The sequence below is a fragment of the Corvus cornix genome, chromosome 4 (assembly GCF_000738735.6).
Source record: "Corvus cornix cornix isolate S_Up_H32 chromosome 4, ASM73873v5, whole genome shotgun sequence".
NCBI classification, from domain to species: Eukaryota; Metazoa; Chordata; class Aves; order Passeriformes; family Corvidae; genus Corvus; species Corvus cornix.
Genome location: NC_046334.1, coordinates 29,451,985 through 29,479,447, shown reverse-complemented (window position 1 = coordinate 29,479,447; position 27,463 = coordinate 29,451,985). Strand labels below are relative to the sequence as shown.

The 27,463-nt window shown below is 38.2% G+C and overlaps 1 protein-coding gene across 18 annotated transcripts in view; it reads right to left on the bottom strand.

Annotated features, from left to right (window-relative positions):
• Window positions 1-27,463, bottom strand: part of COL25A1 (collagen type XXV alpha 1 chain) — a 304,904-nt gene that overhangs the window by 130,567 nt on the left and 146,874 nt on the right. For 12 of the 18 annotated variants that reach the window (XM_039550380.1, XM_039550385.1, XM_039550384.1 and 9 more), the window contains exons 3-5: window positions 19,175-19,219; window positions 17,074-17,081; window positions 14,944-14,970 (exon numbers count right to left, since the gene is read on the bottom strand). In XM_039550380.1, the coding sequence (XP_039406314.1) occupies window positions 14,944-14,970; window positions 17,074-17,081; window positions 19,175-19,219 (80 nt within the window). The remainder of the gene's footprint in view (window positions 1-14,943; window positions 14,971-17,073; window positions 17,082-19,174; window positions 19,220-27,463) is intronic. The other 6 variants (XM_039550396.1, XM_039550392.1, XM_039550390.1 and 3 more) reach the window with 1 other exon arrangement.

The window sequence follows — 27,463 nt, the reverse complement described above, 5'->3', positions numbered from 1 at the left end:
CCATTAGGTGTGCTGGAGCTGTGCTCTCCTGGAGGTGGCAGAACACCTGCCTCCCCATGGGAAGCATTGAGTTAATTCCTTTCTTTGCTTGGTTTGTGTGCACAGCTTGTGTGCACAGCACTACTCAACTGTCCTTACCTGAACCTAGGGGGTTTCTAACTTTTAGCCTTCCAACTCTCTCCCCCATTCCACCAGGGGAGTGTGAGTGAGCAGCTATTTGGGGCTGAGTTGCCAGCTGGGTTTAAATCATGACACTGGATATTTACTTACACTATTACATACACTTATTTCTTTTTCCAGAATCCTCAGAAGCTGTTTGTACAGTAGATTTCTTCTTTTCCAAATAGCACCCAACTATTTACTTAGCACTTAACTACCTGGGTAACAACCCTATACTGGACAGAGACAACACATGAAGAGTTAGGAGAGGATGAGTGCCATTTCAGTCTGGTTTTGCACAAAGCAGCTTCCACTCCTCAAGAATGATGGAAACAGAATTTCCCTCAAAGAAAACTACTTTTAACCAGATTTTCAATGCTTCACAAAATCAGTTGCTATCCATTTAAGCAATATCTTTGTACGTATGTGTTACTCAGCAGGTAACTATTTTAAGGATTTTAGGGGTTATTCTTAGAAAGTGACTACGTAAGCAAGGGCACCAGAAACCTTCGGAGAGTTTCTGTCAAATAGATGGTAAATATTATTACTTCAGGTAGCTTTAAGGTGATAATTTCTTCAGAAATTTCTCACTGAAAAGCAAAGATAAGAAAAGATGTCACGTGTTGAAATTTACTGTGTGATAAAAGAATCCTCCAAAGAAAGAAAAAGAAGAAGCTATAGATTATCTTCTTATTCTTAACTTCTCCACTCATACTTCAGTGATCTTTTTCAATTAAGGAATACTCATCAGAACACTGAGTTGTGAACCAGGACATATAACAAACAGAAAACAGATATTTTTCCATCTTTGTAAGGTGAAAAACCACACCCTATGTAAAGGAAGAGGGTTTTTTGTTTCATTTCTTTGTTTGGTTTGGTTTGTTTCTTTCAGAAAGTAGAAACTCTTATCCTGACAAAATTATGTGACTTAATTATTCCACATTTATAAACAATCTACCATAAATTTGATTGTTAGATTGTTACCTGCAGCTGCCTGAAAATCTCTTATGTTAATACACATACAACTGGACATTCAGGAGAAAGCACAAATCAGCTTCACAGCAGCTTTATAAGCTGCATGCCAGTTACTATGTCAGACTGAGCTTAAAAATACCTATGTGGAGGAAGAAAAAAAAGAAAAAAAATCTGTCTCAAACTGCAGGTTCACACATCATCCCCATTAAGTTCTGGTGAGGTGAAAGATGACACATTATCTTTTCAAAACACCTATTTTAGCTTTAGACTGATAGAAGTCAAAAAACCCACCACTGTCAGGTTTCCTCACTATGATACCATTAAAATAATGACTTTCTTTCTTTCTTTCATTAAATGGTGGATTTCTTTCTTTTTCTCCTCTTTGTTTAATTACAGGTTTATCAAGTCTGACTTTATTAGATAATATAGTATTCCTAGCAAGTCTGATGAGATTTCTTCTTAGTGAAGTTTTGCTTTAGAGCTTATATGAACAGTGAGCATGATAAGATCAACAAGCTAAATTTCTCCTACTGATGAAACATTATTGGTTCTTTTTCAATGACTGAAAATGACTGCTGTTAAGATCAATGGGAGACAACAGCCCAGGTACAGAAGTCACTTGTTCCACGTTTGGGAGAAGAAAAGTGCACTAAATCAACCTGCAACAAGTGTCTCAGGCCAGCAATCAGGATATTATAGAAAAAATCCCCAACCAAACCAAAAACAAATAATCCAGATTGGGCAGGAGAAAACTTTACTGTAAAAAGAAAAGGCTCAAAGAGTTCAAGAAAGATGAACTGAGCCTCTCTAAAGCCTCTTTACTGCAAAAAGCAAAATTACTGACAATGACAAATGAAGCACTACAAGGCTCTTTTAAAAAAGTCAATTTCAGAGTTTCCTGAATTCTACCCTCAAGCAATTTGTACCAGTTACTACTTGAGACATAAACTTCAGCTAGATGGATCATCACCTGGAGACTGCAAAGTCTAACTGTGTTCTGAGGTAGAGATGTAGAGGTTTAAATGAAATGGGTTTCTTTAAAAACAAAATTGACAGTGCTGTTAGGCTGCTTAATTTTCTTGACCAGAAACTTATGTACCCCATCTTAACTGCTAGAGACTTTATCACCTTCAACCTTCAGAACCATCTTTCCTAGACTCATTCAAACCACTGGTGCAGAATTAATCATTCAAGATCTGAACTACAACCCCTCCCCAAAACACCTCACTGATATCATTTTCATGGAATGGCTTTCTTAATAGCTTGCTAGAATTATCCTGTAATCCCAGGCATCTCTCACATGTTTGCAAGCCATGTATTAATTCTCTCATAAAAAAATTCCTACAAGATTATCAAACCAGCAAGTTTCTCAAAGCATACAGTGGAAGCAGAGAAGACTCTTAAAAGCCACATCCTGATAAAATCTGGAGAGTGATGAATTGCAGCACCATGATTAAGGCTCCATCAGCCAGAAAAGTTACCCCATGCCTAAACTAGGTTTTCAGTATTGAGTCCAGTTCCTGAACATAAAGGTAATCAGAAGTTATTCAAATTTATATTTTAATCCACCTGTCAAGTGCAGTGCCTTCAGTACAGAAAAATATGCAGCATGCACATGCAAAGCAATAAGCCAATGTTAACAGTTACCTGCTGAACAAAAGTGGCAACAGTCTTACACCTTTTGTTGTTACAGAAAAGAAAATGTTTGTGTTTTTCCATACTTTTTAGTTACTTCGAATTTCAAGAAACAAAAGGACACATGACCTGAAGCTATGAATTTCACTAAATGGTTCTAGTGGCCATATTAACCTAAATTAGATGATGAAAATTATCAATAGTGGAATAAGATGGAAGATGAGGAACAGTTTTAAATATTCCAAAATAAGCAAGAAGTGCCAGGTACAATTTCCAAAACTTTTTCTTGGAACAACATCACTCTATATTGCAAGACTCTTAGCTGGGAGCCCTACTTGCAGTCTGAATACTCTTAATAGCTCCTTTACATTATAAGATGGACTGGTTATGTCTAGAAGTAAGCAATTTAAGGAAGAAAAAATTGTTCAGAGTTTGGCTATTCACGGAGTGGCTGACCTACAAAAAAGCTCTGCATATGGTAACAATAAGGGAGTACAAAGAGTTCTGTGCAAGAAAAATTATAGTCACAGCTTTACAAAAGCATATTTCACAGCTGAAAAATAATTGCCAAGATACTTTTTATTTTTATAGTTTATGCAGGAAATCTGAAAGGCAGTTTCTTGTGGTGCAGATGCATTTTTTGAGTATCTGAGCACTATGACTGCTCTTGCTGCTGAAATATGTATGTAAGAAAAAACCATGAGAAAGAGATGGACAGATCCAAGTCGGAAGGAACCTTCTCAAAGACTCTGGGTAGACATCCTTCTGTTTATCATGGCCAACACTGCATACATTGCAAATATATATGTAAAAAAAGGGCCCTGTATGACTGTGAATCCCAGACTGTGGAGTACCTCTGTTGTCTTCATACATCAGACTAGCAAGATTATTCCCAGACAGTTTTCCTCCTTGTAGCCTGTGCCTCTTGCTAGCATCTACTACATCTGTACAGTCATATTGTATGACAAATTAGTGCAGAGGGAAACTACTGTTGACCCCAGAAAGAGTAAGAGCAACATAGTTGAAGTTCTGGTAAAGAATGGAGCGAAAATGTTTCACCATAGCCCATTAAAACAGTCAGTCTTGTGAAGTTTTGCAGAACTACGTGTTTCTGTAAAAATACTTGGTTATGCTACTGAATTCCAGCATAGCTTAACAAGTACTTGAACATGGAAAACATACAGACCAGAGAGAAAACTCCTAGTACATTCTACCTAAAACTTCTCTTTTCACCCAAAGAAATTGAAACTCCTGTATCTGTAAATAGAAAGCACATGGCTAATTCATCAATGCCAACATCACCGGGTGATTATATTTGATGTGGTTGGTGCCGTGTTGATGAGAAAACAATAAACTGTGAAAAATGTCACTTCTCAAAAATTAGCTGGCTAGCATTCAGTAGGAGATAGATTGTTGTAACAGCTGTGGCATGATGACTTTGATGAATTTGATTTTTGTTCTTCTGGGATAATTCTGAAGAATCTGTCTCCTCACACCACCATGGAAGCAAATCCATTTGCTCACTGAGACTCTGTTAAAGAACAATCTTTCTTATTACCTGTGTTTCGATGGCTTTACAGAATGTGGGGAAAAAAAAAAATCCATTTCACTTCTTTCCATCAACCTGATTTTTGGCTTCTATAGATCTTTTCTTTTTAGGGGAAGTAAGGTCTATTACAGAAAAATGAAACTATAGTGGGTATATAACACAGTATTATATGAATGTAACCTTCAGAGACCAATTTTTTCACCTTCCCTCAGGGGAAACATCAGCTTTGGAAAATTGACAAACTCAGGAGCAGGAACATAAAATGATTTTTGCTCCATTAGGATAAAAGAATCCTGCCATCATGCTCCTTTTATCTGCCTGTAGAGGCAAATATTCTGAATGAGTCTCCCAGGGAATTAAGAAAAAATAGAGCTGCCATAGAGATACTTCTGGTTTTGAGTTGCAATGAAGAACATCAACCAGAGTGGATACACCTCCATAAAAGAGAACAGTTACAACAAAGGGTTTAAAAGAGAACAAAACTAAGAGCCAAGGTACTGAAGCATTTATAAATAAACACCCCAATCTCTTTCAACTATCATGAGGTTGAAGAAAGCTTTGTTTGAAGAATTCCAGGACAAGGAAAAGAAGCTTGTGCAGATACACGACATTAAACTCCAAAGCAGGTGCTTTCAGCTGCCATATGCCATCAGACACTGGAACATAAAATTTTGTACATGCATGTCCATTCAGATACTTCTGTCATGTACCTATCAGATTTAAAGGGCAAAAATATGCATGCAGTTAGTGTAAAGACACTCCTGTTGTTCTAAACACACAATAGCCTAAATAACTTCTTAGTGGGATGGTGCTGTACATAACTATGCCGCCTCCAAAGTGACTGGACCCAGTAAATTCCCAAAAACCACAAAGCATCATGGAAAAAAACATAGGAAGCACACTTACAAAGATTATTTCAATCACAGAAATAAAGCAGAATTCAGGGATGCAATACAACTTTTTTCACTCTTTCTTCCTGAAACACTTCCGTATATATTTTTTAATGATGCACCACTTGTTCTATTTCCCCAATTTAACAAGGAAAGAGGGATGTAGCAACGAAAAGAATTTGTATTTCAAGAAAAGATGGCCGGTTCTTGAAAAAAAAAATTCAGGCAAATCACGATCAGTTTCCATAAGGAACTTCTACTACTGTGATTTCGAAAACAAGATCATTAAGAGCTTGTGAAATGCTCAGCCAGGCATACAGCATCTTTATTTCCAAGTCTGTGCTTTTACTAGATATATTAACTGGGGAGCTGCACAGTACTTCACTTACCATCTTAATACCCTGTCCCATCAATTTAAGACCTCTGTCCTAATGGTCTGTCACACAAACACCGGACTACTTTGATTCTGAATTCCCTTTAAATTCCAAGTACAGCCAGTGCCTCCTTGCATGAAGAGAAATCCTTCTTTCTTCCCTGACAACTGCTGCACAGAAACAAGTAAATTTGACCAACAAAACTAATCAAGGATGCAAAAGTTACTGAAATCTGACCTACAATAGAACATGGGCCACCCCTCCAGCCAAGAAAACTTGAAAATCCAAATATGTTATACCTGTGTCTTTTAGAGCCATACTCCAGCAAATCATGCACTCCTCTTGGCTACTTCCTGATTTCAGTCAAATTATACAAGTTAAATTGAAGTCCACCAGAGCTGAACACATGAATTCAAAGGCAGAACACAGTTCAGTGCAACAGCTTAAAATCTCCAAGCATTTACCAAACTCATTAGTTCATTTAATCTCAAACTCTCTAGACTGTTCTTTTAAATTTTTTGGACCCACACATGAATACCTCAAAATAAAACATTTTCATTACTTTCTTCTGACATAACTGGTTTTCAAGATTATAAAACGATTTTTGCAGAAGCTGGTGACAGCATGAAGAAGAAAAATAAGTGGTTCTTTGCCTTCCCATCTAGGGAGAAAAAATTTGGATGTGATGGTAATACCAGATTACACTTAACATACCCTAAGGGCAGAGACCTAAAATGAGAGATCTCCTATCGTATTCAGAGTGGATTAGAAAAAATCAGGATAATTGATTCGCACAGCTGGAAGTGGAAATGTTGAGGTCATTTTCTCTTTGGAGAATGGCTAATCAGAGTACCTGAATGAAAACCACAGGCCTGACTCGTGTCTTTCTCCTGTTAAAAAACGGAAGCTACAATTGCACTTTCTCAATGACTAGGAATGCAAATACTACATTATGCATAACAAAAGTTATTGAACTGCTGTATGCTGCTCTTGATTCTTTTGGAGCACTTTCTTTCAATGTTCACTCTCACCCATGGAAAACTCTACCATTATTAATATCACCCTCTGAAACTAACTGCAAGTGGCAAACTAAGATCATTCCGACTGCTGGAATCCACAACCTCAGTGTATATATCTAATATGACTGAACTAAAATATGAAATTGAATGTAAGCTTAAGTCCAGTATAGTGACACAACTCCTGTTTCATAAAAATCTGCGCACTGAGGAGTAGAAAAATCTACCCGTAAAACTTGGCTTATCTTAGTTGCAATGTTTAAATGTTAGATGTGTAAAATGAAGAACGGTCACAGAAAAAATAGTATAACTTTTGAAAACTTCCAAATTTTTTCTAGGTTTATTCACTTGCTAGAATGTCAGCCTTCCAAGAGCAGTTTATTTCCATTAGAGTATCATGGAAAGAAACTGATTTCTACATCAAAAAACTTTTCAACTCATGAGTACTCATGCACATGGATGGCTTTTCATGAGTCAAAGCAGCAAAGAACAAAATTTCTCTTATTTACACCAGGAATAGCTACCATGAACATGTACAAAATAATCCAAAAAGAGTTTTTAACTCAGTGGTTCTCTGTTAGATTATCAGTACTTTTTAGATATCAATACTAGCAAAACCAATAAATGTTAAGTGCTTTAGCTTAAACTGGGCAGGCAGGGAGAGGGAACCAACAACAACAAAAAAACCCCCAAAACAAACAAACAAACAAACCCCAAAACAAAACCAAAAAAACCAACCACCCCTCCCCCCCCAAAAAAAACCCAAAACCAAACACAAAAAAAATCATCCCAACAAAAAAAAATTTCAAAACCATTTTCTGAGGATGATTTATGATCTATATCCTACACCGTCATGGAAAAACCTTCCAACTGACATTCCACACTGCTTGTATACATCTTTCCCTCCAGACAAGTATGTCTGCTTTCAGAAATGTCTTTAACCGATCTTGATTTTGATATGCACCGGTAGAAAGGTGAAAAAACAAAAATAACAGTCCAAGAAACAGCCTAGAATTTTCCCTGTGGTTCAAGAGGCAAAGATGCAGCACACTAAATGTGCCCATCTCAAGATCCCCATAATGGAGGAAAAAGCACTTAAAGGCTTTGATCTACCAGCTGACTCCTGGCACTAAAAAAGCAATCCAAAACCATAGAGCTAAGAACCCTTGACAAACAGTAGCCAAATCGTTGTTGTGTAATTACTGAATGATGCTAACCAGTGTGGGGCCCAGTCCAGGTGTATCAAAAACCACTTTGATTCCCAGTAGGGAAACAGTTGCTCATTCAGCCCTGTAAAGAAGAGCCAGTTCAGGTGACTGCCTGCTCCAGATGTTCCTCTCCTCATATCGCCTCTCTCCTAAATGGAATCTGAACGCTGACTGCAGAGGGAAGCAGAAGTGCTTCTAGGAAACACTATCACCCTGCACTTTCTGGAAATCACAGAATCCAACCACCTAGTCTAGCAATTTAGGAACAAGTTTCTTCAACAAAATTTTACACCCCTTGACCTCAACTAGGATTAACAATGCATTTAAACTCCCACGTGGGATTAGTCATCTGGGAGCAGAATGGGTAGTACAGTTTTACAGATCATTCAGAGTATCAGAAATCAAAATTAAAAATCCAGCATGAAAGAAAATCTCAGAATCATGTTTGTAGCCCCCCTTCCAGGGGAAGGAACTGATGACTTAAGAATTCTTATAGGGTATCTTAGGATTTGCCTTCACATTTGTGACAGATATAAACTGAATCATAGCATCACTTAGGTTGGAAAAGACCTTTAAGATCATCAAATCCAACCATTAAGTAATTACACAGGATTTCTATTGTAATTGATTTAACCTTGTCTTTGAATTTCAAAGCTTCTTGTGAGACAGTGACGGTTCAGGCAGATCCCAAGAGGCATTTTTAACCACCACTGGTTAATCACTCTACATCCACCCACAACTATCAAACACAAATTGAAAAATTAGACCTAGAATCAAAAATCTTTTGGAACAGAAAATTTTGCTCCAAGGTAGTTTATTTCATAAATAAAGCTTGTTCTGTTTCACCAGAGAGCTACATCGTGCATTGGGAGGAAATGACTGGAAAATTTCAAGTGGCAGGCCTGACGAAAAGCAAGTATGAATGATCTTAGGTACAGTTCAAGCATTAATTAAGCCTGTCAGAGCATAAATGTGAAGATGTTAACCACAGCCTTCTGCATGGCACCTGCTAAGCTGCCAAGCTGAACTCAGTGGAGTTGCCCAGAGAGACCAGAAATGTATGTATGCTGTCAAAAAAATGACAAACCAGCTTAATTCCTTTCTCTACCTACACATGCTTTATTATGAAAGAGAAGAGGGCAATTTCTAAGTCTGCAGAGGAAAGTACTGAAAAAATACCTTTAATTCTTAAATTACACCTACCCCCATCTATCTACCATCAGCTACAAATCTTTATTTATCTGATAGATATATGGGTTTGTGTCATTTTGAATTGACGTCAGCTGTGAATCAAAACTGTACTGACTCATTCATAGCCTTCAGTATCCTAGCATTTCATGCTCAGTTTTTAATCACACACCGACATCTAGAAAGTCCCATGCAGAGATGTGGATTTTACAATATCAGAGTCCGTGCATCCGAGATGGAAAATGCTAGTTCAAAGAGGGTCTTGGTGGATCCAGCATATGGTAACAATTGTCTGTATTATTAATCCATACACTGAGGTTATTCATTAGAATGTTGTTTTATTTTCCTATTGGTTTTCTACATCCTTATTTGTAATGCTACGTATAAAATGGACACAAATAATTTAGAAAGTTTAATGAGTTTAAACCAGGACATACTATATAGGCAGGCTTTTACTGCAGCACAAGTAATCTTCTTAAATCACTATGTGGACTTTCTCCTCTAGCTTATCTATGACAATTTATTTCTATAATTTTCAGTGAAGAAAAGGGTGGAGATATCTTTTTATATTGCTGGCTTTTGCAGATGAAGCAGTTTCTCCTGTACTGTCATAGTCACAGAAAAGGAATAGCTTGGGGCTCTCTGAGTTTCCTCCAGGGAGCTGCAGAAATAAACACTGCCTTCTCTTATTTATGCAGTCAGCATTACACAAATGTAACAAATGAGAGGATTCAGACCATAGTTCATTCAAAATGGCAACTGCCTTGTAAGAGGCTAATAAATGTGTTGATGCGCAGCTTCGTTTCTGTGACACAGAATTAATTGCAACTTTAATAATAGTAATTTTAAGAGGTCTCAAAATTTTCTGTTAGAATCATGTTATATAGTTATCTTCAATCACTGTGAAAACACTGGCATACAAAAAAATTAAAAACTAAATTAAAAATTAAACTCATGAATTGTATTACATGTTATTTCCAGAACCGAAGGTTGTAAAACCCCGTAATTGTATGAATGTGACCGATGTGATTACAAAGGCCACAGACAGTACTTAGCCATGAAGATTTAGACATCCCACAATTTGTAGGAAAAACTGGAAGTTTATTTGCTGAATATTATCAGTATGTCCTCAGCTACAGTATGTTTACAAAAATTACCACATTTTTACAACCTTCCTCTAGTTCTCACAGCACAGAAATATTACAAAGTTAACCTGCATGGCAGCAAGTTTAACATTGCACTTGTTTAACCTGAACCATCTATTTGGGTTTGCTGAGGATACTGTTATTGAATATGGTTCCAAACAAAGACATCAGTAAACCCAGGAATTTTTTAAGATGGACACCTGACCAATTGTATCTCCTTCCACTCCCTGAGAAGAAGCAAGGAGTTTGAGGCAAATGGATCAACTGAAAACCTCGTGTCTCTTAAGCCAATCTCTTCTATCATGACTGAATACAAGGATAAAGCATATAAACTGAGAAAACACGTACTAAATTCACAGTACAAAGAAGCTGCTGAGATTCAATATGTTTTTAATTTTCTGTTCATTTAAAAGGAAAAAAAAAATCAAAACCTGAAATAGTTTGCAATGTTTCACTACCAAACCTGAAATTTATTGCAAAAGTTTTGCCGCCATATGCCTAAGAATTATGTTGGGCAAATGCCAAAAATAAAAGGTGGTCTGTGAAGACACCTGTTGAGGAAAAAAAATGCTGTAAACTGGGAAATTTTATAGGATCAGCAAGCCAAATCCTCAGGGTAAGGTCAGGAATTGAGATAGCTGCTCCTTGAGGTTAGACTTTTATATTTTTGTATGATTCTGAAAAGTAGGAGATCTGACCAGCTACTAGAAATACAACAGCTGTTGCAAAAATGCTTAATATTGCCATAGGCTACGTTTAATTACAGACAAAAACCTCATGACCATTGCTCATTTCTTCTCTTTTGATTATTCCAATTTTATTTGTTTTACAGCAGCTGAGTTAACACTGTATCTGAGGTTGAAAAACTTGCACTTGGATGGGATTAATTTTATGTATATCCAGAGACACTGCTACTTATTACACTTTGGCCTAGGCAGCCCCAATCTCTAACTGGAGACACAGAAGAACACAAAATATGAAGCACCATCAAAGACAAAGCAACACAGCAGGATAAAAAAAGGCCTTTTACCAATTTCTCACAAGGATGGTTTTCATGTTCTTCCCCACCAGGCCTATTTCTTCCAACTCAAATGCCTCACAGCCCTCCACTGTTCTGCCTGGAATTCTCTTTGCCTTTTGCAATATACGAACAGAAAATGAGGTGAGAAGAAACCAGAGACTTACAACAGCAACCTGAAATTCCTTACAGATCAGGATAACAGCTTTTCTCAAGGTATGTTGGGACAAGATTTTATGGGCGCAAGAATCAGAAGCATGATGACAAAGACGTATTGTAATCAAGAAGGAATTAGATCAGGCTAAAGAATAATTGAAAGCCTCTACCTGCACTCCTAAGGTTTGCCCCTTTGTTATGTTGACGTAAGTCTTTTGAGAGCTAGGAAAATTTTAAATTAATTAACAGGTGAGATTTCAAAGATCTACATTTCAGATTTTATCAAGTGATGATATTTGACACTTACAGAAGAACAATCTCCAATTTAGACACTTTTTCTTTTGTTCAAGAGAGGAATCTGTCTACATTTCTTGAAGATGAAACAAGGATGTTAGAAGAAATGGGATTTAATACAAGGCACATGGTCACCTGGAGCAGCCACTCTCTCCACGGCTCCTGAAAGTCTTGTAAATGCACAAAGTGCTCTGCAGACTGACTGTCATGGAGAGACATAGGAGAAATTTCCCCACTTCTCTGTTTATGAAGACATGCTCTATGGGTATTTCCATATTCTGACACTTAATTCTGAAGAAGTGCAGCTTTTCCACCACACATGTGGCAACTTCCAGGATGATTTACTTGGATGTTGAGTTTGATGTATTCCCCTGCTTGGGAAATGCGGCAGGAGAAAAATTCTGTTTGCTTCAATTTTTCAAGGGGAAATGGTAAATAACTGCTACCTATATAACCTACAGAGGTTTACAAAACCCCAAGGTTTGTGTATTTGGCCTCCTCACTGCATTCACAACATATTACTTTTTTTAGTGGTTGGGTAATTTTGCAGGGAGGATTTGGTGTGGGTTTTCTTTAAGGGTGTGTATGTATGCATGTATTTTTTCCAAGTTCTAGCACCATTTCCAAAGTGACACTGTCATACAAAATCCCTGCAACAAATGCCTGTCATCCTCCAATGTTTGTGCGCTCTTTTTTCTTTGAGTAGATGTGATAGTCTATTTCAATTTTAAACTCAAGCTGAAAGAGTCACAATTCTGAATTTGGTCACTGTCTGTTATACAAAGCTTGTCATGAGGAAAAAGAAGTTGCACCAGTGTACATTTTTTTTAGTATTCATGGTGCCTTAAATAATAACCAGTTAATCATGGTTTTATAAATCCCTTAAAAAATGAGTTACTCATTAGCAGTAAGCCCCACTCATTTTATTGATTTTTGGTGATATATCTTCCTGGGAACTTAGATTTCTCACTGTAATTCCTTTTACTTGTAATTACTTATTTTTTAAAGTATCTTTAAAAACTAGAATAAACACAGGCAAAGAAAACTTAAGTATTGGAGAAAACAGCCACTTGCTTTTGTGAGAGAGCTGCATTAGGTTTAGGTGGTATGTGGCAGATACACATCACCATCCTCACAGAATATCCCATAAAATCCAATAGAGATTTAAGTAAAAAGGCTTCTACAGGAGTTAAATAAGACTCTGGAGAAATAACTTAGAACTCTAATAGCCTTCTCATAGAGCTCTACAGGGCTGTACAAGTACTTTTAAAGTACATTGCACTTGCACTTACATATTTCCCATTCAAAGCAGGAGCGTAAGACTGTAACTGAAAAGACTGAAACATTCAGCCATATGACAACTTTCAATAAGCAAAGCCCAGTTTTATTCCCAGTCATTTTCAAGCAGGAAGAAGCAGTACTCAGTCAAGTGCTAAGCACTGCTGAAGGCTCACACTGGCCTGTACACAGGCAGATGCACACGTGAGGAGAAATGCATTCAGACTAAAGTTTGCCCACAACACCACCACTATTAGACTCAGCAATTTCAATACAGAACCATGGCTCTGAAGTATCTTCATTGTTTTCAGATCCCACAACAAATCTCTTCAAGGAAACAAGCTTGTACTCACCTACACAGATAAATCACTCTAAGAGAAATTGGAATGTGCACTCAGAAACCTGATAATGTTTTTTCAGTACATCCAAGCAGGTTTCTTGACACGGATGATCAGTTCCTCACCAGTCAACTTTCAACTATCCATTGGTGACATCACTCAGCAATTACAGAACCTGCCCAAGTAAAAGCATTGAAATAGGCTGCATCAAATTAAGTGCTGCCAGCAGATCAAGGGAGGTGATTCTCCCTCTCTGCTCCACTCTTGTAAGACCCCATCTGGAGTATTGTGTCCACCTCTGGGGCCTACAATGTAAGAGAATATGTGGACCTGTTGGAGCAAGTTCAGAGGAGGACCACAGAGATGATCAGAGGGAGGGAGCAGCTCTTCTATGCAGACAGGCTGAGAGAGTTGGCATTGTTCAGCAAAGGCTCCAGAGAAATTTTACTGCAGCCTTTCAACACTAAAAGGGGGCCTACAAAAAAAAGGTGTGGAGAAATACAGGTTTTTTTACCAAGGCCTGTAGTGACAGCACAAGGGGTAATGATTTTAAACTAAAAGAAATTAAGTTTTTAGTGGCTATAAGAAAGAAATTTTTAATTATGAGAGTTTTGAAATACTGGAACAGATTGTCCAGAGAAGCTATGGATGACCCATCCCTAGAAGCGTTCTTGACCCCTAGAAGTTTTCAAGGCCAGGTTAGACAGGGCTTTGAGCAACCTGATCTAGTGGAAGGTGTCCCTGCCCATGGCAGAGGGATTGGAACTAAATGATCCATAATTTCCTTTCTCACCCAAACCATTTTGAAAGTCCGTGATTCTACAAAGTCGTCCTCCAGCTGCAGATGCTATGCAATTTATATTTTACCAATGGAAATATTTTTAAAACTCACTGTCTGTATTTTGCCTATTGATTGCCAAATCAATATGGGAAGGTCCTTTAAACGACATTATCAAGTGCTATAAGTAATATCATTACTATACTTCAACAGTCACTATGTTGTGCACATATATTACCACGTTTAGTCACTTGCTTTCTAATACCCATGTGACAGCAGGCATATACTTCTTTCATGAATGGGATGCTGCAGACAGTTTGCCTGACTACTAGAAAGAAATGTATTATTAATAGATTTTAGAAAGATGCATTATTTCATATTTTTTTTTCCAGGCAATAAATCCTAAAGATGTGAATGAAACTGACAGGAAAATGCATTGCATCCATTATCAAAAATTACTCTGTGATAGTCATTGCAGCCAATTGCTAGGACCTCTGTCATAACACTTTAGTTTGCTCAAAATGCATTGAATGATGCGGTCAAGTGAAACAGGACAGAATCAAAAGAAAGGACTCAGAGGGTCCATATGGCAACACTACAGCTTTCTAGCACGGAAAATTGAGATGCAGTATCTTAATAAGTTTTAGAATTAATTAATTATGAATTTTGTATGCAAGAATGAAGAAACTCAACACAAAATATGTACAACATCAAACAATCAGTGCATTGTAAATAGTCTGGTTCTTTTCAGAAACTTGTCAAAGGCTTTTTATTTAGCTTTGTTTTTAAAGGAAAATCCTACATTTTCTAGGCATCTGAGACACCAAAAAAAAAAAAAAAAAAAAAAAGGGTCATTTTGACAGTAATAAAGAAAAACCAAAATACACCAACAGGATTTTAGAGTAATCATAAATTGCTATCATAAACATATGATGGTATTACCGGATAGCCATTTCGCCCTGGTAGGCCCTGGTTGAATGAGATGAAATGGTACGACACATTAACAACACAGTCATGACATATGACATAACAAACATGCAGAGTACATCACTAGGAAATTATAATTCGTGTATTGCTTAGTTGTTTTGTATGTGATGACATTTCAAACCAATAAATATGAGATAGGTACTACACAGTGAAGAAATGAGGCTTTGGCAATGGATGTGTTTTAACTTAAATAAGCACTTTAATTAAAAGGCTACTGGCCTAGTGAAATTCTGTTTCTATGGAGAGAATTAGCCATGTAAACTGACAGGCAATATGTAGTTAATTTAAAAATAAAAAGGTTTAGTGCTTAGGCAGTAAAGTATTAGATTCCACTAGAACAGAGGTGCCAAAGAAGAAATCTGAGATGGCTGTAAATGATCATAAAAAATTTCAAACTCCCCAGCCTTTGACTGCTATTACATGTGCTACTCAGTAGTCATGTACAAAAAAAATAAACAGAGCACTGCAGAAGCCTTTGAAATTACAACCTACACCTAATTCCATGCAGTTTCATGTGGGATATACAAATATTTGATATTTTAAATGAAAACTATTACCACAGTCTCCCAGGTGAAAACAATACTTAAGATCACAACAGTTGCCCCTAGCCAGTGTCTGCATAAATACAGAAGTGAATTAGGAAGAGAAATTACATTTTTCATGGCTTGTAACAATGTAAAGCATTGCTGCCCGTCAGCAAGATGAAGTCTTGCAGGTTTCAAGCATGAAACTTCAATTCGAAGTTGGATGCTTCTTAAAATTACTTAGTTTTGGAATCTATTTCAGGTCTGTGCTAATATTGCCAAGATTAAGGCTTATATGGGGGGGTGGGGGTGTTTGTTTGATTGTTTGGGTTTTTTCAGTGTACCTATACTGAAACAGTGGGGAACTGAAGTCAAAGACATTCTGAATGAGGCATATAGTGAACTCTTGCCACATTGCCTTGGTACAGGAAAATAGCCTGTATCATGATTTATGTTTGCTCTTTGTGCTTCATTGGAGGCTGCAAAAGAAATTGGGGGAAAGAGTGTTTCTTTCAAGTAAACAGCACCTTTAAGCATTAAGCCTGTCTTTCCATTGATTGCTTGTTAAATGAATTTGTCACTATGAATTGCTGAGCACATGGTCAAAATCTCACAAGGATAAGTAATAGCATGACTCAATATATGCAGTTTACAGTAAAATCTTTAGGTCACAGCAGGAATTCAACATATTAACTAAATATTCTTAAACATGCATGTAGCATAGAATAGACAGATGATAGAGTCTTGAAAATATTGTGGAAATACTGCATCTATTAAAGAAAAAAACACAAAAGTCTGCAAACTGTAAAAGAAATAATGTTTTAACAGTCACACTCCTACACCATATGATGCACATGGATGGCATGACAGATACAAATGTTTGAGACATATGTGCTTACTCCTGTCCTTCAAGTCAGACTTTTGACCTACTGTAGGAATATACAAGTAAGCAAACAAAAGACACACAAAAAAACCCAAGCAAAAAAACAAAAAAACCCTCAAAACCTCAGAAGAGAGAAAATGTTTTCTCACAAGAAGAATTAGCACAAGATTCAATCGACAATTGAATAGTATTATTTAATAATAATTTTACACAAGCACTTACTGGCTTCAGTAGCAATTACAGTGAAACGAGCTGGACAGCCTGTATGCCTCCAAAGAACAGGGAGATTCTACCCCAAGACTTTGTGATAAATGCAGAGGAAGTTATTACCTAGCAAAAGTGGCCAAGTCTGGGCTTAAGATAGGATACTCGCGAGTTTTTATACTGCAGTAAAATCTGTGTTATGAAGTCACAGGCAAAATGAACATAACATACTTACGCAGAATTGTGAATCCAAATGGCCATCTGGAGCGCTGAACATAAAGCTTTATTGGTTTAGAGACTTTTTTCTTAAGGAACTTTCTGATTAAATTATTCAGCTCCAAAATACTGTGTATGTGTAAATATCAAAATTCCCTCTTGAGTATACATGATCATTTTATCACGCTGATAGCTTAACAGGATCTAACAGATTTCTCCCTGATTCTGGAAGAACCAACAATGTATCACTGTACTTACAGGAGGTCCTGTGGGGTGGGGGAGAGGGGAAAAAAGGGTAAAAAAAGAAAAAAAGAACATGTAAGGTTACGAAGTTACTGCAGAAGGACATACATGTACAGTCAAGCACAAGGCCTTGGGATTGTCAGTGAGCAGCACTGGTAATACCGGGCACACATTTTCCCACTCAAGTAATCTTGAGCTTTGGTAGTGCTCTGAAACTTGTAAATATGACTACTGCCTAAATGCATGCACTTACCTTAACAAATCTTCATTACAGTCATGCAATCTTATGAAAATTTCTTCTCCATTCATTTCCATGCAATTTCATGCCAGTCCAAAAATACCAGCCATGGACTACAATTCATTTTTTCAGACTCCACATAAAGCATATGTAACCACATCACCAGTTTCAGTTAACCACACAGTAAGCACTTGATCAGAGCTTGGCTGAGGAATTGCACAAAGTACCCTTGGCATTTAACCTGGGCATCTTGTCAAGAATACATGTACCAGCATCTTCCAGAATTCCAACTTCGCCTGTAAGGGGAGGTTTCAGTGGCCACCTGACAGTGCTGAACTTTCTTTTCATTGCCTTCCTCTCTCAAGGCACACATATAAAATGCTCCCCATTAAAATGTCACACTTTGTGAAGTGATATTTGCACATTTTTTCAATTATTTAGACCTCAAAGACTTTTGTGTAGGAGTTCTTGGAAACATTATCAAAGGGCCACAAATCAAATCTACTATTTCAGTCTTATTAGGTTGAGCAGCTGCAGCTCCCAAATCAACGGCATTTCATTAAGCTTTTATGCCTCTCTCTAATTTCTGAATAAAGTGAAGTGCAAAAGGAGTATAAAGCAGCAGCAGCTGTACTTTGAGATTGCTTTTAATATTGACAGCCTTTTGGTTTTAACAATGCAATTTTTATTGTCCAGCAACTAAGGTAATTTCTTTATTCTGGCAAACATTCTTAAACAGCATTTTAAGGTGTAGGTCTGTTTTTAAATGAGGGATCCATTTCCTTTATTAATAGTTTAGCATGTGTTTATTTGAGATGTACAATGAATCAATGTGTATCGCACAAATTAATTTCCAGGATCATTTGTAATTTAATCTTCAACCACAGAATTTCTCTCTATATCATAGCCTCTTTCTCTGAAGTAAATACTAAAACAACAGTGAATGGAAACACCAAGGTGATTTGTATCAACCTTTGTCAGGGCTTGGCTTTAGTTTTGTGATTCAGGAAGATATGGAAATAGTTTTTAAGAGCCAGATAAATTATCCTTTACATAGATAAGAAAGGCTACGGAAGATTCATAGAGATCAAGGTGACTGGAAGCCTTTCCTAGCTGGCAGATTAGACAAGACAGCCAAGGAGAATAGAAATGCTCATTTTCTACTGCATTGCCTCCACAAAGGTCACCTTGATGAAAAACTCAATCCCACAAGGTAATTGATTCAATTGTTGTGAATGTCAACAGCAAGAGGTGCTCAGCATCTCGCAACTTTGCCTCAAATGAAATTTCAAGCTACGCACCACCAGCAGGTTTCTATCAATGGCAACCTCCCTGGTACAGAGCAATGAACCAACAAATGTTTTTCTTATTTCTGTTAGAACTTAACTGCTCATTTCTATAAAACAACTTCTCTCATGCAGAGTAGTCTACTTATCACATTATGCCCCTGATTATCAACATTCTTGACATAAGGAATTTTATTTCCTTATTTATTTCCTTATAAAATTGTTCTCCTCAAGCCAAAGGGGCCTGATGTAACACTGACACAGTATTCCAACTACAGACTTACATGGAGTTATTCTAACTTGTGCAAGTGTGAGAAGACCCCTAAAGGGTTTGACAGTTACAGATGTGTTTCCAAAGACACCGTGTCGAGCTTTATGAAGTGTGCCTACAAATAAAGGATGCCCAAGACTAGAAAAATATCTGGAAGGCCACCAGATATATGCCAAGGCTCACAATATTTTACCAGAGAAGTTTCAGAATTCTTTTTCAGAGCACACATGCAATACAACTAAAAATCAAGGCATGCTGGGTATGCATCCTCACAAAAACAGACATCAAATGACAAAAGATCTTATGAAATTGAAAACTTACCAGTCTCTCCTCTTCTTCCCCGCTTACCTCTTTTCCCTGGAGGACCTAAAATGAAGATGGTAGATTGTAACTTTGTCCCTTGAAATTACATATAGAATATCATTTGTTTGGATGTAAGGGCATTAGACTGATGTACCACATGAAGTTCAGAGACTTTGGCTGAGCAGGGGTAAAAGATAACCTGAATAAGATTTAGGAAGTTTGGGATAAATTTTACAGCTATGGTACCCACTACAGGCTCTCTGAAAAAAGGCTGGGAGAATCTTTAAAGGTCATCCAGTTCATCCCTCTTCTTCAAGGAAATGTTAGCCACATCTAAATTATTATTGCAACTTCCACAGGAGTTTTTTTCCCCCCCAATATTTCACTGTTCTGACCAGTGGAACACTTTTCTTTATGTCCAACTCACTGCACTGAAGCCCATCAATTCTTGTGCTTCCACCATGAACCCCAGAGAAGAAATTTCCCCTTTTCCTCTCTCAAAAAAGTCTTCGTATTCCTCAGAATTGCTGCACCATTCCTTCAATCATCCTAAACCAAATACATCATGGGACATGAAGTTTTATTCAGTTATTCCTGTATTAAGCCAGAAGATTAGTATTTATTTATAAGAGTAAATCCTCTGGAATTTGCTTTCAGCCTCTATCTGAAAACATGCAAGAGATGAAGAAATCACCACCTGGCTTGCCATCCCCCAAACACTTAACAACAATGTATGTGTTGACAGACACAGTGTAATGTGCTTTGCCTCCAGTTTATATTTTTTAGACATAACACAATGGCTTAGTCACTGTATTCCTTTTGCTGAGAAATCTTTACTTCTCATTGTCTCTTCTCCACAAGTATTTACATAATACAACCAGCGTCTGCTGTCACCTCCAGAAAAAAAAATAAAAAAGGAAAAAAAATCCTTTCTTCCCCTCATTTCTGCCTTCAATATCCTCTTCTAAAAACTTCAGATCTCAGATGTCAGACTGCAGACACCTTCCCCACTCTTCTTGGTGACCTTGACATACTGTTCCTGAAAATGCCAGGAAAGCACACTTGCACTTCTCCATGTACAGTTTGGAGGAGAAGCAGCAGCTGTGGGGGTGACACAAGTACTGAAACTTGGCTGCTCTGAAAAGAGAACCACAGGTGGGACTCTCAAAGCCGCTGAAGAGAGGCAAGCGCACGGGTGGAATTTCCAAAAGCAGCGACGCGTGCAGGAGCACAAGTACCTCTGCTGTGGCTGTATCTCACCGTTTGTAATGGATACGAGATGCACAGGTGGTTTTGTGCAAATAGTCTGCTACTTTAAACTTTACAAATCATCTGAAGTATCATGCCACAGCTTTTAAATAGCTTTGCATTATGTATTTGCAGCAATCTGGCTTAAAATACTAAGATGCTGGAAAGCAACATTAGTGAAACAATTGCAAGATATATATGAAACAGCATTAGTTTTCCAGGTGAATAAAATACTATTGATTTAAAAAGAAAGGAAGAAGGAAGAGGAGAAAAAAAAGAAAAGAGAAAGGAGAAGGGAGGAGAAGGGAGGAGAAGGGAGGAGAAGGGAGGAGAAGGGAGGAGAAGGGAGGAGAAGGGAGGAGAAGGGAGGAGAAAAGAAACATGAAGAAGGAAAAGAAAGAAAATAGAAAAGCAGCTCTTGTCTTTAACATGGAGAGGCTTAGTCCTATCAGAGCATTGTAAATTTGACTAAAATCCTTCTTTCCTGTTCTAATAATTACTGTAGTGGCATAATGCAACACAAGTTTAAGACAACAATATCATACAAGGCAAGAATGGCATGGGATATTCATAATCAATAGCATGAATATTTTGGTATCATGAAATATAGCAAAAGTATCACTTAAGTATGGGAGAATCTTGCAACTTCCTCCTGAAACACTCCAGCCTCTGCAAGGGGCATCTATGGAAACTTCTTACACAGGAAATAGCATGTTACAGACACAATAAGTTTCTATATACACCTCTATTTTCTCCCCCCGCAACTAAGACTGAAACTTCTTAGAGTCCCCCTGCATGCACACAGCCCTGCAGAGGCCCTCTGTGGAGATTTCCTGGGCTGTACCCAAGCTGACAATACAGCCATAGAGTAATTTGGGCTCATCATGAACATGGATGTGCAGGAGAAACTTAAAAGGTTCTTCTCCAGATAATGACATGTCATCGTGCATATAGCAATAATATTCTGCTAAACAGGGTAGTAATATTTTATTTTATTAAACTTTAAGTGTGCTATAGGTGTGCACACACACAGACAAGTCTACTACCAGGTTTGCTTTTGAGAAAGAAACAGCACTTTGAAATTAAAAATTTCAGCTACAGATCAGCAAAACACATTAAAGTCACTAACAGAAAACCCTGAAGGTAACTTCAAGCTATGAATTTTAGGAAGGAATGAAATCTGTCCAGAAAACCAGACTTCCACAGAGCACTAAGTTGATAGTTTAGCTGTGTACAATGAGAGCAAAGAATGGGCTCCAGTTCAGCTCTCTCCTCTGAAATCAGTTGCTGCTCCCTTCTAACATGTTATTCTAAGATTATTAGATTCGAATGTGTGAATCACCAGAAAAATTACTGTAATTACTATGTTTCCAAAGTAACTACACCACTGAGGTTATTACTCTGGACTTAGACCAATATTAATGAAACCATACTACCGTCCCTGACCATCAGACCAACAGTACTTAAGGGACACTGACTGACATGTATCTCTTCTCCCTCTCATTAAAACTTTTTTGATTTGTGCACTGTTTAAGTCTGTCAAGATGGTGGCATTTGCAAAACTCAAAATAACTGTGAGATGAGAGATGGACCTTGCAAACTTCTGCTAGATTTTGGTGACCATTTGAGGAAATAGTTTCTATATATATATCTATTTACTTACTTTTTACCAATACAAACTAATTCATTTTGAACAGTTTACCACAGATGGTTTCAATTCACAGAAAACTAAAGCTGAAATTTATGGTCATCGCTCAGTGACCTACTGCTTCAGAAAGTACACAAGTTTTCATGTTTTCTGAACAGGCTGCTTTCTCTACATCTCAACTGCTAACATATCATCTGTACCTCCAAGAGTTTCAAGCTATCAAAACCTCGGGCAATTTTCTATAAATATTAATTTTCCATCTGTCTATAATATTATAACTTTGCACTAATTGGACGATTTGGTGGAGACTCATCACAGCAGAAGGAGCAGTGAATAAAGTTATATTATGGATAATGTCAGCTTACATCAAGCCCACAGATTTTTACAGCTTGCACAAAACACTCAACATGACACAACTACTCTGAACTTTCCTGCCTGCCTGGGGTAAAAAATGAAAGTCTCTTCAAGAGTATCAGAAACGTCCATGCTGAATTGAATTTATTCCGGAGTATTTTAAGAGTATTTTGTTTTAAAATGTATTTTCATACTAAAAATAGAAGTATTAGGAACAAAAATAGGAGTTTAAATCTCAGTGGAGTGAGTTGGGTTAATAAATAATACTGAGCAATAAGCAAAAGCTTGTTTCTAGTAGCCAACTTTGCCAAAACCTTGTTTTTCCAGGATCACTACATTTACCCACAAGTAGGGAGTAAGAGTAAAATGCCAGATCACCTGGTTTTCATTTTTAACTTAATTTAGTTTGAAAATATTTGAAATTATTTTATTCTTCCAAAACCATTTAATTCTTATCAACAGAAAATTTAGAAAGATTTTTTTTCCATTCAGTTGTTTAAAAAAAAATAATGCCACTGCTCTTCCATATTTATGAAGGGAATTTTGGAATGGAAAGAAACTAAAAGCTAATTGAAACTAAAAGTCAATTATTTATCTAAATTTATCTTCTCAAGCACAAAATGTCAGCCACTCAAAAAGTTTTGTCTTTCTTACCTACCATGAGTGTCTGTCAGAAAAACAAAAAACCACCACAAATAAACAAAAAAACCCCCCCTCTCACCCCACACAAAATGGACAAAACCACCCATACTCTTTAAATTTATTGATGCATTTACAGCAAACAAATTCTATCTTTCAGAAACAGCAGACTGAAAAAAAACCAAAATACCCACCCCATTTGGTGAGTGAGACCTAGAGTACCACTATAAGCACCTGCCAGGAACAAAACATGCTTTGCCATTTGGTCACCAGCTGATGCAGAAAGTCAAGTTTGTCCTAATTTTGGAAAGAATTACAGTGGCATCATCAAGTCAAAATAAATGGATTTACCCATCTATGGTTATAAGAAACTCCAAAAGCTATTAACCCTCACTACAAGTAACAGCTCCTACATCAAACCATGCACCAACCTAAGAATTACACAAGAGTTCAGAATCCTATTCCCTCTTTTACTGATGCCCAGGATATTGCTCACATAGTGTTTCACACACAAACATAGCTACTGTTAAAGGGAACGAGTATTCCACGTGTACATGAGAAGAAGAATATTTTCCTGGATATTTCAAAGGACATACCATTTCACATGAAGTTCACAGCCTTTCAGAAGGTTTTTACCTGTCAAGTCAGAAAAATGAATTCACCCAACTACATTCTCAGAGTAAATCCTGAGCAACTTTGTTGAAGGTCGTAGAATTACTTCAGTATCGTCAGGCATAAAACTGTCAGCCTTGCTGAAATCATGTGATTAAAATATCCAGGAGTCAGCTGAACTATACCAACCAAACCATCCCTTCTGATTCAACACTAACACTGGGAAAATAACTGCTATTGATTGCATTTCAAGCTCCATCACTCCACGCCATAAAGGGATCCAACTCTTTCCTTTTCACTTACAAAGTACAACCCAGCTGTCATCATTTTATCCCACTTCACATTTCTCCCTGTTAAACTGACTCAGGAAGGAGTAGGGCACTGAAGAGAGCCAACCCCTCACTACTCGGAGAGGAGAGCGTCCCCAGCAAACTGGCACCTCTCCCTCACAACTGGAGGAGCACCAGGCCAACAGGCCAGCACTGCAGGCAGGCAGCAGAGCAGAGTGGCAGGCACTGAGCCTAACCCCTCCTCCTGTGAAATATGCATGCCACGAGCAGTGTGGTGGCTCCAGGTAATGCTGTGTGAGTGAGTGCCCCATCCTGCCAGCCTCCACCTGCCCGGATGGTCCCCACCTCCAGCAAAGAGCACTGAAACATCCCAGTGGGCTGAGCACTCACCCGCTGGATGTCTATCTAGGTGACAATAGATTCAACAGACAAATCCATGGTCCCTACCCACAGCACTGCCACCAAAGGGAGGATTTCTATCTCCAAAGCTGAGCATGTTCTTATAAACTCTGCATGGATCTATTCCAGGATACTTCATCAGCCTTTTCTGCTCTATCCTCTTTTCTCAGCTTTTTTATCTCATGTAACACTTGGATCTTCATTACCATTCCACCTGATCTGTCAGTCTTCTTTGTACCTCAGTCTGTCTGTCACAGCCTGCCTGAGCTTCCTACCTCATAAAATTATCTACCTCATTTCGAGCCTCAGCTGGATAAATAACATTCATTGTTTCACACACAGTACATCATCTATTTGGCTCACCATGAAGTATCATTGCATTGCAGGGCTTGGATACATGTCAGAACCTATTATGCAACTTGGCTGAGGAAATGTCAAAAATGAGTCTGTCTGATCCCCACAGCAAAGCAATCTGACTGCCCTAAGTCAGATTTGTACCATTTCTGTACATGCTAAATACCACCTGACTAGAGACATCTAGCATAACCTTATTACACTAGTACCACATGCCACTGAGGAAGAATGCCATTACTGTCACCTGTGAAATAGCCAGACCTGCACACACACACACACACATATATATTTATAGAATCATAGAAAGGCTGGGCTTGAAAGGGACCTTAAAGATCACCTGGTTCCAACCCCCCTGCCACGGGTAAGAATGCCACCCACTAAATCAAGTGCTCAGGGCCCCATGCAGCCTGGCCTTGAACACTTCAAGAGAAGCAGCTTCCACAGCTTCTCTGGGTAACCTGTTCCACTGCCCTCACAGTAAAGACTTTTTTCCTAACATCTAATCTAAATCTCGTCTTTTACTTTAAAACCGGTGCCCTTTGTCCTAGCACTATCTTCCTGTGCAAAAAGTTGTTCTCCCTCTTTTTTATAAGCCCCCTTCACGTACTGAAAGGCTACAATATGGTCTCCACAGAGTTTTCTCCAGGCTAGACAGCCCCAATTTTGTTACCTGTCCTCTCAGTAGACGGTTTCCAGCCCTCTGATCATCTTGGTGGTCTGTTCTGGACTCACTCCAACAGAGCCACATCCTTACGCTAGGGATCTCAGAGCTGGACATGGCACTCCAGGTCCCTCACTCTGCTGGCTTCACTTCTTGTGATGCAGCCCAGGACACAGTTGGCTTTGGCTTTCTGGGCTGTGAGCACACACTGTTAGTTCATGTCCAGCTTGTCATCCACCAGAATCCCCAAGTCCTTCTCCACAGGGCTGCTCTTGATGGGTTCTTCTCCCCGTCTTGGCTCATGTCAGGGATTGCCCCAACCCAGGTACAGCATTTTGCACTTGGACTTGTTGAACCTCATGTGTTTCTTGTGGGCCCAATTCTACAGCTTGTCCATGTGCCCCTGGACAGCATCCTGTCCTTCTGTTGTGTTAGCTGCACTGCTCAGTCCCTGTCATCTACAAACTTGCTGAGGGTGCTCTCAATCTTGCTGTCTATCCGAGAGACAGAGATAGTAAAGAGCACCAGTCCCAAGATGGAACTGTGAGGGACACCAATTGTCACCAGCTGTTTTCCATCTCACCTGTAAGTGCAAAGATGCTTTCCTTCTGTAAGTTACAGTAGAGGGTTCACAGCAATCCTGGGTTTTGAGCATTCCCTAACCACCACACAACTTCCACTTCTCTCCCTCCAACTGCACTCCTCACAGATAGTTTTCTGGCATGAATAGAACCAAACACCTGTTTGGTTCTATTCAGATCCAGGCACTTGAGTATCTGAAGTCAGGATTTCCCTGCCAAGCACTCAGATAGTTCTTTGGGTTGAAGCTGCCTGAGAACTTTGTGAATGCTTCTGGTGCTGCTCCCTGCGGCTAGATGCTTGAGTTCTTAATGGATATGCCCCTTTAGGTCCTCTGCCAGCTACCAGTTCTCATCCCAACCTGAAGCCTGGGTTCATTAAACACTACATGAAATATCAGGTGCATGTCTTGTTTAAAAGCCACAACATAAGGTGGGATATCTTCTTTCTACATATATCACAAATTACCTTATTAACACAGGTAAGAGGTGTGAGAGCAAGTTCTTCTGTCTACAAATCTTCCTCCCACCATTTTTTTTTCCTGCATTTTATGTTATTGTTTTCATGTTCTGTAGGAGTGACAAATGTTCCAGCAAAAGTGGAACCACTGGTTTACCTAACAGAGCTACAGCATATTTTGCGTTATACTTTATCCCTGTGTATGCCAACACTTTGGCCATGCCCTCGGCCACAGCTGTAGTTTTAGGAGTGCCTTTACTGACATAATCATGCATACACCAAAACTTTCCTGAATCACAGAAGTCTCACAATGCGTTACAGTCCCAAAATTCATTCATAATGTCATTTTCTCTCTTTCTTTTTTGTCCAGTAGTAGAAGGACTGGCGTAAGAAACACTGCTGCTTACATGAGCTCATTTTAGGAAGACTTAACAGTGCAGAAAGAATGGGTTCTTGAACTTCACATTTTTTTACGGGTTACTCCATCACCACAGAGCTGTGGCAGAACACAAGTAACTGAGTACAGTTAAAATACTGTCAGAGGTGAAGATTCACGTTTATAAGGCAACCAATGAAATGCTGCACGTCAGATCCCAGCATTTTTATCCAGATATAATTATGATTTATTTTGCTTAAGTAGTCTGAAATAGATCCAAGTAGCCTGAGCTAGAACAGTTTGATGGTTCTTACTGACTAAATTTTATTGGTAAAGCTGTTAAACTATTTTAATGAACATATAACACTCCAAGCACACATGGTCATCTTGCAAACACAGAAATAGCTGCTATCACCTGGCTGACAAGTATTGCTGAGGGACAGCTGAAGCATGTAGGGATAGCTATTCTATACTAGCAAGGCATGAAAGTATTATCATTTCAACTAGCCATTCCATTGTATTATTATCATGCCATATCAATAGTTGGCCCTATGATGCAAAAAGCATATGTCATATTGAGAAAAACTATTTAAGCTTCATTTAACTTTTTCAGATAATAACATGGATGAAATAAGAAATAAGGTATCAGAATTAAATTATTCTTCAGCCTCAATGGAATTTAAATTAA